We start from the raw sequence: 15,774 nt of genomic DNA on the forward strand, positions 1-15,774 counted from the left end.
AGAAAGAATCTGACGATCATGTCTATTTCAATGAATTCACGTCCTTCTGCTATTATTTCATTCATGCATTCAAAGTTTAATCTGAACCCCATAGGCACCCCTGCTAATTCAAAACTCAACCCTCTTTTTCGTTCAAGATTACATTATGCAATTGATCATAAATACGTCCGAAGAACATTCCCAAACAATTTAGGCGTTTCAACCGTTCTGGACAAGAGAACAGAATTGATGCCCATGAAGGAATTCGACATCCCCTTCTCTACCCTATCTGATCCTGAACTCACCATGTGTTGTATCCATAATATGCTGACACACCTCAAAATCCCTACTCACTCCATTGACACAGTCAAACGAGAAATCTCTAGATATGCCTCCCAATTGACAGAAACCTCCTTAGCCAAATATAGTAGTGGAACCTTAAACATCTCCATATTTATTGATATTTGTCTAGTAGAATACGTAGACATTGGACCTGGAGAGTTAGAAGCCAATTTGAAGAGCATGAATGGAGATGAAAGTTCTTCTACCTTGGTTTTCGATTCAATATCATCGTTCGATGATTTGGAGAACAATATATTTTAACATACCTCTTCGGAAGACATCTGTCCGGTTTGTCATCACATAAGAGGAGTCAGAGTCGACAAAACAGAGTTGCCTCGTTCACGCATCAATTTCGGTTGTTGTAGTCACAGCTGTGCTTCTACCAAAGTAAATGAATTATTATCAAGTGTTTGGAACACAAGAATTCATATCCTTGACGTCGATTCGCAATGTCTACAGCACCTTGATCTCTGATCACATTAGTATCTTATAAATTTCAATATCTTTTGATTTAGTTCAATATTTGTCTCGCTAGTTATTTTTGAACATTCCATAAGTATCTTGTAAATTTCAATTTCTTTCGATCTAGAGAAGCTTTGATTGATCTATTATGGTCACATGATCAATATATTGTAAATTTTGGTTTAATTTTGCTAGAGTAAATACCTTTTGATTAGCAGGTTTGTATCAATAAATTTTTCCTCCTCCTTGTTTAACCCAGAGCCAGATGAGCATTGAAGTTTGAAAATCAGTAGATTCTGTGCAAATCGGTCTCGATTGCTCTTGAACTCCCCTGGATAGTCAGTAGCAGCGACCCTTGTTGCCTGTTGAACGACGGACATTTAAAAATGTCTGTGTTTGATGTCTGAAAAAAATTCCTCCATTGGTCCAGTGACTCCTATGTGGAATCCATTGTAGGGTTTCAATCAATCTGAATCTTTCATCTTACGTAGAAACCCACAAGAAAGGAAAGAATCCTAAAAAGAACACCGAGAAATAGAGACCGATTGCTCTTGAACTCCCTTGGTAGTCGCTGGGCGCCCCTGGTGTGACATTTAAAAATGTCGTGTTTGATGTCCGAAAAAAATTCCTCCATTGGCCTCCGACCGACCCATGTGGAATCCATTGTAGGGTTTCAATCAATCGAATCTTTCATCTTACGTAGAGAAACCCCAATAAAAAAGAACACCAAGAAATAGATGAATCGACAATTGTGGATGAATCGAACGCACCCTCAGCTAAGAACTAGAGATTTCAGATGAGTCCCTAAAAAGATTCTTTTGAAGGTTTCGTGATCGATGGAGAAGAACACCGCGGGAGAATCACTATGAGGGTTGGATTTAAAATTCGCAAGGAGCTCTCGCGAGAGAGCAGGGGAAGGAGAGGGAAGATGGAGCAGGTTTGAAGCTTCACCCTTGTGTGCACAAAAAGCAACATGAGTAGACGACCGTTGGAGGTTTATTTGACAAAAATACCCTTTACGAAAATTGTTTATATGGAAAATAACGTCTAAGTGGAAGGGTCCAAAGGTCAACTCACCCCTGAAGGTTAATACAATCATTTTTTCGGTTAATACAACAATTTTGAAAATACTTGTAAATCTAATGAATAATATTTAAATGTTCTATTTTTTTATAGTTTAACCGCGTCTGCATTTAAGGTTTGCCAACGAAGATCACCCTCCCTAAGTGGGCAGGGACATTACGAATTGTGCAATAATAGTGACGAATTGAGTTGGCATATCTTCCTTTTAGGCAAAAAAAAATTGAGCAGGAGGACCATTGGGACTTAGGACAGAATTTGGCACATCTTCTTCTCTATATTCGTAACAACATGCTACAATATCTAGATAGAAAGATTACACCCAAAAAAAATCTAGATAGAAAGAAATACGAAAGTCTATAATAATAAAGATCCCAACCCACTAAGACTACTTAACAATGTCAATAGATGAATTGATGATACTGAAATTATTCCCTACAAATAGAGCCGAAACAATAACAACATATCTCAAGGGCAAAGGGATTAAATACTTATCTCCTTCCTTACTACCTATTTTAGCACATATCCTACCTCTAACCACCTAGTTAGAATTTTGTAATTTAAGACATGGCATTACCACAAACTGGCTACTTAAGTCTAACAAGCTAACATATAGATTTTTTTTTCTTCTATGAGGTTCATCCGAGCCAGCTTGCACGCGCACTTCAACTACATCATCAGGGGGAGTTTTTTTGTCCGTAAGGGTCGAACCCATGACCTCTCCATTGAGAAGTATGGGTCTTACAACTCTACCAACCCTGCATTGACTTCCTTATTTAAGGGCTATGAATCATGTTGGATGTAATTGCACTTTTAAATCCTCATATAAGTAATCTTGTCTCTTATCTAAAAAAAAAAATTCTAAGAGGCATTTAAAGGGTTTCTTTTTTTGGATGAAAATAACAGAAAACCTTTTACAACGAAATTTTGGAAATCAAAGTATTGTAAGAAAATTTTACATGTGCACAAGCTTAAATTATGTGTTAGGTCCTCTTAGTGGGAAAATCTAGGTATAGGGTCTCTAACCCCGTGAGTGACTATTAGTTCAATTCAAATTTTAAAAGTTCTAAAACCAAAATGCACAATACACCCCTTAACAGTTAAAAATATAATTTTACAAAAATACCCTTACACCCTATCCTCACTCAAAACCATACAGGTGGGTGAAGGGGTTCCTTCACCGTGCGGGATATCACCTACCACCAGCCCCCTTTCGAAAACCACCCACCCCTCCCCCCGGGAAAACGAAAAGAAAACACTACTAGAAACACTTTGGGTTTCTATAGTATAGTGGTACTAGATACATTAGTTAGCAAAAATAGCGTCTACCCCGCCCCACCTCAACTCCAGTTGTTGTAGTAATAGCTCTACCTCTTCCAAAGGGAATCATCAAGTGGTTGGAAGACAAGTATACATGTAACTGATGCCATTATGCAATGCCTACACAACTTGATCTCTGATCACATTAATATCTTATAAATTTCAATTTCTTTTGATTTAGCTCAGTATTTGTCATGTTGGTTATGTTTGAACTTTGCATAAGTATCTTGTTAATTTCAATTTCTTTTGATCCAACAACCCAATATGTAGGACTTTCTTGTTTAAAGGCTATGACTCATGCTGGATGTAATTGCACCTTTGAATCATAATATAACTTATCTTGTCTCTTATTAATTCTCTTATTAAAAAAAGAAAAACATAAAACGTAATTTAATTTGTGGGGTTAAACGTAATTTTCAATTTTCCAAGGGACATTAAAAAGAGGATTTATTTATTTATTATGAAAATAACATAAAACCTTTTACAACAAAATTTGAATAAATTACCAAAAAAAAAAAAAAAAAAAAAAACTCTTGGACTACATTAGGGCTGTTTGGTTACATGAATTTAGAGATTTCAAATATTTGGATTCATGAATACAAGATTTATACATGTTTGGTTGTGAAAATTACTAGATTCATGAAATTTAGAGATTTATCTTTTTACCCTAAAAACGGAATCTCTAGATTTATGGGTATGGGGTGAAATCCAAAGATTTGAAATTTACTATAAAAACACTAAACATTTGTGCATTCACAAAAATCATGTCAACCAAATAATTTTTCAACATGAATTCACAAATTTCATTTCATAGATTCAAGTAAACCAAACATTTAATTTTATGAATTATGACTCCATAGATTTGAAATCTCCAGACTCATGTAACCAAACAGGGCTCGGAGATTTACTCATCTTGTTGTACACCCCATATAATGTGGGATTCCAGAGAGTATTGTAGGTCGGAAATCAAAGTATTATAAAGAGAATTTTACATGTGCACAAGCCTAAATTATGTGTTGGGTCCTCTTAGTGTGAAATCTTAGTGTGAAACCTCACATTTAGGTAGGGTCTCTAAAACCATGAGTGACTAGTAGTTCAATTCAGATTTTAAGTGTTCTAAAACCAAAATGCAAAATACGCCCCGCCTCTTAACACTTAAAAATGTAAGTTTACAAAAATACCCTCATACCCTATTGTTACTCAAAACCATACAGGTGGGTGAAGGAGTTCCTTTATCTTGCGAGATATCACCCACAACTACTCCCCCTATTGGAACCACCCACCCCTTCCCCAAGGAAAAAGAGAAGAAAACACTGTATGAAACACTTTGGGTTTAGGTAGTATGGTGATTCTGGATATATCAGTTAGCAAAAATAACGCCTACCCCACCCTCCCTCCCCCCACCCAAAAACAAAACCTCTTTCCCTTCGATCTGAAGATCATCTTGGGATTTCTTAGCTCTGATCCAGCTTAGGTTTCAACTCAAAAACCCTAAAACAAACACAACAGATTAAAACCCAAGCTAGCTTAGAGCTGACAAACTGTACAATCAGCTTGGGCTTCTAATAACTGTTTCAAGTCTTTTGGCATTGGTGTTCTTATAGGACTCGATGCTAGATAGTTCCGATCACCACCGTGGCATGGCAGGTTTGTAGCCGACAAACCCTAGCTCAGTCCAGAGTTCAACTTGAAGGGCCAACCCCAACAAGGAATCTACTACACAATTTGCAAACCTTGGAACAGACCAGAATTGACAAATGAGAATGACCTCAATAAGAGGATTGAACCTAAAATTCAAGCAGTTAACTAAGTCCAAGCAGTCTGACTCCACAATAATTGAGTAAATACCAACTTTGCAAGCTTAAATCAAACCAGATCTAACTGCTGCTGTTTCAGCAACCAAACTCCAGTCACATGAAATTCCGCAAGAAAAGGCCAAGATCAATCTCCCAACTTCATCTCAATAACAAAGCCAATACCTCCTTTCGAGAATCAATTGACCATGCACCATCACAATTCAATTTATGGAAGCCCTTCAGCGGGGAAGACCAAGACTGTTCATGAAGCAAGGCATTAGGAGTAGAATAACACCACCATAATGGTGGAGCATTACATATAGGGGAAACCTTACATTTACCTTACTGTAAACGGTGGACCCAACACCTAATATAGGCTTCCTCAAAGCAAATACCCATTGTAGCCACAACTTTCAATTTTGTATCAAACTCCATGATGGATTCTACCATTGATGTCCACTTGGACCTTCTAATTGAGTTACTAGGATCACAACTTTGTTCGTGCAGACAAAATCAGTATGTAGCTTCATATCTACACAACATCCATTATAGATTTAAGTACCCTCATTTCCAGCAATTCACAAAAGGGACTGGACACCTGGAACAACCAAAGTAGGGTCAGATATTAGATGTCAATTATCAAACCAAGAATCTATCCCCTCTGAACATCCTAGGGGAAGTAAACAAAGTACCCTAAGCCAGAAAGAGATTTCATCTAAAGTCTAACCTAGGAGCAAAAGGTATTTATGGCTTTTGATATATATATATATATAATAAAAATAGACACCAAAGACCAAAACAACCAAGGAAGCAAATTTTTATCCCATCTAAACTAAAAACATCAATCAATAAACAAATCCAACATGCACTTTGCAACTAAAAATTTGAATCTTAAGATCAAGGGGACCCGCTTATAAAATATGTTTAGCATAATTACAACTCAAAAAAAGATGCCATATTCAATCCAGACCACACCCACAAAAGGGGCAGGTTGAATCAATGTCAGGATTCCACATAGAAAGTCTCCTTCTAACAGGTATACCACCGTGAAGCATTCACCATATATATATATATAGAGGAAGAAAAAAAGAAAGAAAAAAAAACCAACCTTGTATCGAGGATGCAAACAAAAGGCACTAAAACAATGCCACCATTTAACAAAACTCCACAATTAGGAACAGAAGAAAGATGACGAGCAGAAATCCTAGTAGAGTTGGCCTGATTTTGATAATGTACATATCCAATAGTCATCTTCAAAGGACAGCCTGGAAGTAAGAATCTTAGAAACATAGTGAGATGGCAAAAGCCTAGATACCAATGGGACATTCCACTCTCCATTCAAAGCAACCTGATTGACCCAATTGAAAGGGTTGGACTTGTAACGACTTAAGGGAAGGGAGTGGGAAGGAATGGTTGGAACCCAAGGATCAAACCATAGATGAGCGGAGTGCCCCTTCCCAACTTTACTAGGGACAAAATTTTCAAATTAGGGAGGGAAGAAGCAATACCATCCCATACCTTGGATCCCTCTTTTTTCCATACCTTAGGGTCAAAGAGGGAGGAGAAAGAGAAATACTTCCCCTTAATGACCCTAGCCCACCGAGAAGATGGTTCATTGATTAATCTCCAAGAATGCTTAAAAAGCAGAGCTTGGTCATGAATCCTCACAGATCTAAACCCCAGACCACCCAAATAAACAGGTTTAGAAGCATCTGTTTTCCTAACAAGAGAGCCACCCAGCACACTTATTCATAGAAACTTCCAAAAGTGAAAAGCAATAGTATCTAATCTATCACAATGAAACTGGGAATGTAAAAGCAACCCACCTGGTAAGCTAGAAGAGAAGAAAGAATAGACTTAATTAAAACTTGCCTAGCTGCAAAAGAATGAAAGAATAGACTTAATTAAAACTTGCCTAGCGGCAAAAGAATGACCTTAGATTTCCAAAAAGAGAGCTGAGATTCCACTTTATAGAGCAAAAACTGAAAATCCTTCAATTTAGATCTATAGTCAAAAAGATAAGTACCCAAAGACTTGCTAGAAACATCCATTTCAGAAATGCCTAACTATCAACAAAGATTTCAATCTTGAGACGAAACATTTGAACCAAAGAAACAACAACTCTAATCAAAATTAATGTTCTGACCAGAATCAGCAAATAAATCAAGAGCAGCCTAAGGGAGTTTTTGGGGCATTTAAAGGAGTTATTTTATAAGGAAATGCATCTAAAAAACTCTAAATTTTATCATATAACATAATTTTTACCAAAGAAAATATCATACATCATAATTCACAAAACATGATAAATAGACCGAAGCCATATTAGCTCACTTGCCACAATGGTCATATAAAAAGAATGAAAAAGGCAGTTACCAGTCATGCATTTTTATTCCTTCGTGTATCACATGAATTTTGAGGAATAAATGTATCAATTTCATGCTTTAATATATTTATCTCTTTTGGTATTATGTTCTATTCCTCAAGCTTTCACTCCTCTAATAGCTAGCTTCAAGTGCTTTCTCATCTGGAGTCTATTCTTTCTTTTTCCTCTTATTTCCTTTCACTTCAAGAATGGCAAACAATAAACTGAAATAGCAAGCTGCCGAATTCAAACAATCTCTCTTTGATCAGGTTTTTCACCTATATATATCTTCAAGGGGCATTAATTCATCTTCAACACTAAAAAGTTTAATTTATGCACTTCTTAACATTTAGAAATTTAATTCATCTCTCTTTGATGTTCTGTTGCATCTTTTCAATCTAGGAATGACATGTGAACCAAAACAGAAATCCCCTAGAGATCTAATTAAAAATGATAGAGTGCATGCATCTGAAACTGATAAAAATTAAATGGATTGTTGCAGGGGTACCTTGAGGAGATTTTTAATAAAATGAGTCATAAACCCCAGTTACTTGTGAGACTTGTTGAGAAGTCCTTCAGAGAATCTACCAAAGGTATTATCTATGTTGACCTGGCATAGTTAGTTTCTTGGCCGTTTAAACTTGCAACTAATATTAATTAAGATGAAATTTTCTTCATCAAATCTATTTCCTTAGTATCATCTAATTTTTTATCATTAAGAAATGATAAAAATGATAGTAAGCTTCTGTAACTTCACATATAACTCTCTGTAGGGAGCTGTTTCCCCATCAATTTCAGAATGATAGTCCAGAACTTGCACCAGGTCATGCATGCTACAATAATAAGGTAAGTAAAGGAATAAGTGTTTTCATGTATGGTGTCTTCAAAAACCTCTTTACAAACCCTCCCTGGCTAATCAGTAATTTAAGATTAATAATCAACCTGGTAAATAACCCAACCAACCAATTCAACTCACAATGAATTGAGGCTGGCCAGGACTAATTTCAGAAACTTCTTAATTTGAACCAGCCACTAACAGCTAGAAATGTAAACTGTTACAGTATTGGGGCTAAAAAACTGACAGATCTGAGTAATCAGGCTGTAAGATGGTACTTGAAACAAGATATAGAGAGGCAAATATCTTTTAATATTTTCTGATCAGCTAGCCTTCTCCCCCTTCTCAATTAGATCTATAACTGGGTTGATAATTCTCATTTGAAATTAATACAAAATAATCTTCCTTCTAATCACCTACTTCAGCAGACACAAACTTGGGTTTTATTTTTTGACTTGGTTAATTGTTTATTTGTGTAAATAATTGCAGATGCAAGGATGTTATACAGCAATTGAAGACTGAACATGCAACTGTGCAAGAGAAGCTCCATTCTTAGCTTCATGTCTCTTGTTATTTTCATTCTCAAGCCCATACTCCTTATTTCCAGTTAATGATTTTCATGGCTATGAGGTTGGTGTTGATTTATTTGTGGTTATTTGTGTTTCAGCTTAGAAAACAAGCTCAAGCTGTTGATAATGCTAAATGCAACAAGAAGCTATCGTCTGCAATGAATTAGGACTGCATTGTTGACAATGTCCACCGATATGCACCTGATATTTAAGTAGATATTACTGTTAACTAGCCAGGTTCTAATCAGAGTCTTATTTGTACTATTGCAATACTACTTGGATTTGGAAATAGAAAACTCCTTAGACCTTTGTGGCAATAGACCTAAATATTACGTGTTTTTGAAAGCATTAGCTTATATCATAATTAATTACTTCTACAAAATAAGCATCATTTCAACCTAATTAATTATTATACATAAGTACTTTACATATGATAATTGGTTACATCTAGAATGTCAATTGAATTGAATGATCAAGTTAGATTCAACTATATATACTTGAGTGAGTTTAAACAATGTGAATATTAAATCCCTAGGATTTCCCCTGTTGATACTAACTCATCCATAATGCAATTTCCTAGGGTTTTCCCTACTCAAACAGCCATGGTTGTTGATGCAAGCTCTCCTGATTTAATGTTATAGTGAGTTAGCATCTCAAAGGTACTTACAAGCACATTACAACATTCCCCTTGTTATCAAACCTGCAGCTCAATCTACCATAGAAAAGCAACAACCAAAATCACATTCAATTGCATTTTGAAGCAAAGTTTGCCAATAATTGAATATCTCAGAGACCTCAATTCAAGTTGTACACACTATGAAGAGTGAGACACCAGGGCCAATTTCCATAACCAGCATCAACCATGAAACATGAACTGGATGACTGAATACAGTAAATGACTCTGTACAAATAATCAATTATTACTAGGAGCAAATAATTAAAAAATCAATCAAAAACCATTACAACTATAACAACTAACTATTCCTTTTTGTAATCATAGGTTTGTTTTCTGCAAAAACTGAATATAAATGATCCTTTCCCCAACCTACAGTGACAGAACCTCAAGCACCGTACATGCCATTTTGTTATTTCTTGAACTCCAGTAGGGTTTGAAATCAATTGGGAAAGTTTCAATTAAAAATCTCACTATATAGCAGTCACCATTTTAAAGTTTCTACAATGGTTGGATGGATACCCAAATGAACTCAAAAGCTTGTGCACACTAAACAGAAACTTAGCTAGGCTCATCATAGGTTTTAGGCTCATCCCTTTTCGAGAAATCCCAATGACAGTAGGTTTTCACATATTTGAATGAGTTTCTACTTTTCAGGATCTATAGCTTGCAAATCATTCATAATCTGTGATCAGTGATAGTATTAGAGTCTAATCAGTGGAAGTCTTTGGCTATTGCTGCAATTCTGAGATCTGGCTTGTATCTACCATTGATGTCAAATTCCAAGAAGGACAGTTGGATCCTTCGGGATCCTCGAATCATAAATAAACTCAAACCCTAGGATGGATGACCCAGAAGGAAGCTCGCCATACAGATCCGACAGTCAGAATCCAGAGATAAATGCTGTATAAACCCTAAGTGGTGCATTCATTGACTTGATCGTCGGATGTGGCTTCCCAGCCACACTAGTCAGCCCGTATCTAACCTTGTTTTACAGGCCTTTAACTCTTATTTTTTTAAATCATTTCTGTTATTGTTATGCATTCTAGAGAACTTTTTGCCTCCCCCACTAATGTTGGATCTCAACGCATGTGTTGTTCCGAAGTTATTACCAACATCATAGTTCAAGGTGTCGTGAGATCTCATTCTTTTTAGACCTTAAGATGGGATCTCATGCAAATCAAGACAATATCCTCCCCCCCACCCCCCTCCAAAAAAAAGAAAAAAAAGAAGAGGAAATCCGCTAAGATCTCAGATCTCGTGAAATCTTGGTTCAGCCTGATCTTTGTAAATACCTCATCTCGGTTGAGACGAGTTGAGAGGTCTCGATCTTAACTCAATATCTTGACACCCCTTTCCCCTTCGTTGTTTTTGTGTTTGACCCAGGTTTTTTGTTGGAAAATTGGTTCTAGCTCTATGTAGGCTACATCAACCAGCTATTTAGCTCATCTGTAACAAAGATCTACTGATTCTGAAGCCAACTTGAAGTAAGTTGAGTGTTCTCCCCAAACTTCATTTTTCCCAAAAGTTCTACACTGGTGGAGGTGGTATGCGTGCCTTAGTTTTCAGACAAAAAAGAATTGTAGTTCTAACATCTAAACCCCAAACAACCCCCCCCCCCAAAAAAAAAAAAAAATAAATAAATAAATAAAATTTGCCACATTAATGATGATACTACAGCTAAAGAGAAATAATACAGCCCCAGACTCCCTGATATCTCTAGAATAAATTGCTTGATCTCTTTACAAGAAGTACTTAGTATAGTTAAAAAGCAATGAGTGAGATAGATTATTCCACAAAAGAGGTACTGGCCAGCCTGGTGGCCCGAATATGCACAGAAGCCATTCAGAACTGGAATAAACCTGCCTGGTCTACTAAACTTACTGGCAAAGTAAACCCACTCATAAACAGGTTTAAGTTGCAGTTAACTTGTTCTGTGATCAACCTAGACCAACTGCCAGACTGAAATAACTATTTTGCTCTAACCAAAGCTGGTATGGAAGGGTGGACCCAGAGCAAATCCACAGGACTTGGTTAGTACTTGGTGTTTGGAACAAAACCTGGAGGGCTTGGTATGTACTCAGTTTTCTCGTTTGATTTTTACCAATTCTTTTCTTCTTTTTTTTGGTTTGGGGGGGGGGGGGGGGGGGGACACTACTCTATTCTATTAAGAACTTTGCTGACTGGATTGAAGCGAGTACCTCCATTTGTTAGCTCCACCTACAGAGCTCATTTGCGCTCTCCACCTGATTCTGGTGATTGCTTCAGATAAAACTGTGCTTCACATGAAAATCATGAGATTATCTGCTCTCTCCTAGACCCATAGAGAAACTGGTACTTCAAATTCCAGTGGCATGGGCCCTTTCTCTGATTTTCTTGGTTCAAAGTAAAGCTTCCACAGTTAATCTGGGTTTCATCGGCTGAAGAACTTTTCTGTGGCTGTGCCAGGTTCTGCCCTGAACGGTTCAAACTTAGCGAAACCAAAGCTTAATCCAACTCAGAGAGGGAACAGAATTAAATTGAAGAATTCGAGGGCTAGGAGAAAAGAAAGAAACACAGATAGTATGATTAAAGAATGCCTGAATGGCATAAGCAAACAAAATCCGGGATGATCTTGATGAAATGGCTCACAACTGTGAAGAAACCTCCATATTGATATTGTTCCCACCATAATTATATGGCAAAAAAATTGTAGTTCAGGCAATACCCAGAATTTGGGAATTAATCAACACAAGCAACAAAAATATTGAGACAAAAGGTGAGGCCATGAATATTGTCTTTGAAATGCAAGATTTTGTGTACCTTTATTCAAATGCGAGGAGGAAAAATGACCGCCCCATAAAAATTATGTGGGGGAAAAAGGAATACAACTAAGGTACAATCCTTTGTTACTATGATTTTCCTTATTGCATTATTGATATTTGTGTGGTGCCCCCTTTTGTTCTTCCTAACCCTCCATCCCCTTTCCCAGATCCTCTCTTCTCTCTATGCTTGCACAATTGCATCGTCCTCTCTTTTTTACTTGTAAACAGTAACTGTACACCACTCCCCTGCCATCCGGGGAAAACCTCATCCCCCTTTGGTTTATTGCTTGGATAAAGATGAAGAAAATTTTCTGCATGTACTGCTTCATTGTTCATTTTCTCACTAAGTCTTGGACGAGTTTTGGCTATTCTGCACCATCTTGGTTTTTGCTAGTGACTGAGGATAGAAGGTATGCTCTAGAAATAGCCTTTGTGGAAATAGGGGTGCCTAGTGCTCTAATTATGGCCTTGCTTTTTTACGTTCTTTGAAGCTATGCTGAGTCGAGGGATCAATTGAGATAACTGCATAGTTGTGAGGGAATGCCTAGCATCCAATTGCCTTGGTTACCTAGCTGGATGTTGTGGCACCTAAACAAACCATGGCACTGGAGAAGGGTTGTAAGCAAGCCAACAACTAAGGCGCCTGCTTAGGCAACTGAGGCGCCATTTGATCTATGCATATCTTCCTAAATTTGATATCAAAACTAGGAGGCCTAAAAGCCTTAGCAAAACTCTATGAAACCCTACGTCGCAACCATTTTATTTATGCATACCTTCCTGAATTTGAAATCCAAATTCATCATGGATCATCTTGGGTGCCTAGCAGTAGCTATGTGGATGGGACAAAGTTCAGTAGTTTTTGGAATGTTCAAGAAATGAAAGAGAAGAGACGGAAATTGAGGAGACCCCCAACAAATGAAGTGTAAATGACAGTGACACCAAACTTGCAATATAAGTTACAACAAAGCTAGATCCAAGCCAATGAAGAACTCCATGTGTACAACTTTTAAACTGCAAATTGGGGCCTAACTCTTGAACTTCTTTCTCAAATCGTAGTCACATTAAAGATGGAGAACAAAAACCAAACAGTAGCATCACACTTGGAACCTCTTACTTGCCAAAAAACAGAAATTGTTGATGAAACTAAAGATATCATATGAAAACCAACATCGTACAACTACTCTACCTCCTTGTAATTCACAGGACCAGAAAAGTACCTAAACCACATATATTTATGACATAAGGATGTAAGAACCAGTTACATTTATCTTCTGCCAGCAATCATCATTAAAGGAGACACAATTCCTTGTATGTCTCGCAATGATTGTTGAATCTTGATCTCCTCCTCAACTGATCTCTTGAGGTTCCTGACATGATCTTTCAAGATATCTGAAGCCCTAACATCTTCTCCACGCAACTCAAGAACTTTCTTTGTCAAGCTCATCAAGAAACCTGAGAACCTTGGCATTGTCGCATACCTCTGCAGAAACCCCAAAAGCAACCCAAGCTCCTCAATTTCCAAATTTGAAACACATTTCAACAATTTTTTTCTAGCCACCAACTCCTCCATAACAGCCACCACATTTTGTGGATTCTTCCCATTCAAAGCAGAAACCAGTGCTTCCTTATGCCTGAACTTCCTCAGCAGCTTATCATGTTCAGCCAATTTCACCTTAGGCCTTTTCTTTAACAAATAATCCTCCTTAGAGGGCTTCTCAGACTGGCTCCGCTTAAAATACCGAAAATTTGTAGGTCTCAAAACCCGATTTTCTGGTTCCTCCACAGAACTAAAACCTAACAACTTACCAGCTCCAGGAGCATCAGTTTCGGTCTCTTCTTTCTTCTTCTTCTTTCCAACAAAAAGTGTGCCATTTGAAGTACCAATAGCTCTAACAGAACAATCCGGTGAAAACCCAACCGACAGAAGTGGAGCTGGATACCTCATGGAGTGGGTGATCTTCAGAGACGAGTAATCAAAAACCTTCATAAAGCCGTCCAAAGACACACTGAATAGCCTATCCTTCTGGGATTCCTCACCTCCATCCCTGCCTATCTTACCAACACAAAGAGAAGTAACAGTTTTGTTATGACACTCAACAGTGTGAACAAGCTTCCCACCTCCAATCACATCCCAGATTTTAATAGAATTACCGCCAGCAGTTGCTAACAAACCCCCAGACGGAAGAAAAACAACATCTTCAACAGGTTTACCATGGTTAAACTCCATAACTGAATTCAAAGAAGAGACTCTAACATCCCAAACCCTCACCGTATGATCATACGACCCAGTGGCAAACATGTCCGAACTCGCCGGCGAAGCGAACCCACTACGCACATAATCCTTGTGACCTTGGAGACTAAGGAGCTCGGTCTCAGAGGCAACATCCCAGTATTTAACAAGTGAATCATCGCCACCAGAGAACAAGTGGAGCTTATCGAATCGAGGATATCGAACGAGACGAACAGGGCGAGTGTGGCCACGAAGCTTGCGGTTGAGATCAGATTTCGATTTCGCGTCGAAGACTTGGACGATCCCAGACTCGCCGCCAGCTGCAAGAAGTTTGCCGTCGGAACGAAAAGTGGCAGAGTAAGCGACGTCCCTGAAGGAGGTGATCTTGAACTTGGGTTCGAAAGTTTGAGAGCTGTAGAGGGATACAGAGGCCGAGAATGTAGCAGCGAAGTCATGTGGTGGGTCAGGAGAGAAATCAATGGAGGTGATGGCAGAAACGAGGCCTGAGATTTGTTGGGTCTTGAAGGATCTCCAGTACTTAGATTCTGGAGATGAGGAAGGTTTCTTTGAACTGGGTCTTAACCGAGATTTCACAGGAAACGTCTTCCCCAACTGGTCGTCCGCCATTAGAGAACTCGCTCGAGTCTACTGTACTGGCGGGGGCTGTTGCGGTTTGGAGAAGTGTGAAGACTAAAGGAGAGCAGGGTTTTAGAATTTTAGGGGGAGAAATGACCGGGTTCGGGTAGGGTAAATCGTAAAATAGGTTCGATTCGGTTCGGTCGACTTGGCTTGGGTTGGTTTCGCTTGGCTTGTTTTTATTGTTGCAATTCTTGTTCACTCTTTTTTAAAAAAAAAAAAAAAAAAATGAGTAAACCCTAAAAACTGAAACTTTGCATTTACTTCTCTTCTATGCCATAGAAAAAATCAATTTAAGGATAAATTATCACTTCTATGATAAATTTGCCCCTTTTTTTTAATTTAAAATTTTTTAATTTACACTTTTTAAGTGGTTAAAGTTTATTAATTTACAAAATCAGACCCTCCTTCATTACCCGATTTCCAAATCCTGGTTATATCAATTTTAAATCCTTATTTTCCAAATCCTAGTTGAAGATTAGGATTTGGAGAGGGTGATATCATGACTCGTCTTCTGCTTTGCTCCTCCTCTCTTCCTTGAAGACCTGCAACTAACTAATCTTAACCTCTTCATAAATTAAATTTTGATTGTGGAAACCCTAGATCTCCCGATCATCGCTTTTCCTGCTTCTCAAAAAGGTATAGAGAAAGAAGGGGAGGAGTACATAGGTTTTCATTTATCACTG

General features: G+C 37.8%; 1 protein-coding gene across 1 annotated transcript; it reads right to left on the minus strand.

Annotated features, from left to right (window-relative positions):
• Positions 1 to 12,938: 12,938 nt before the first annotated feature.
• LOC149015617 (protein SLOW WALKER 1-like) lies at positions 12,939 to 15,152 on the minus strand. The gene has a single exon (XM_089157235.1). The coding sequence runs from the start codon at positions 15,077 to 15,079 to the stop codon at positions 13,487 to 13,489; it is 1,593 nt and encodes a 530-aa protein (XP_089013361.1). The 5' UTR covers positions 15,080 to 15,152; the 3' UTR covers positions 12,939 to 13,486.
• Between the last annotated feature and the right edge of the window lie 622 nt (positions 15,153 to 15,774).

This window comes from Hakea prostrata, chromosome 5 (genome assembly GCF_041222555.1).
Source record: "Hakea prostrata isolate BN-2017 chromosome 5, UWA_Hpros_2, whole genome shotgun sequence".
NCBI classification, from domain to species: Eukaryota; Viridiplantae; Streptophyta; class Magnoliopsida; order Proteales; family Proteaceae; genus Hakea; species Hakea prostrata.

What these genes read in the sequence shown, in the direction of transcription:
- LOC149015617 (XM_089157235.1), bottom strand. Translation starts at nt 15,079, where the DNA reads ATGGCGGACGACCAGTTGGGGAAGACGTTTCCTGTGAAATCTCGGTTA.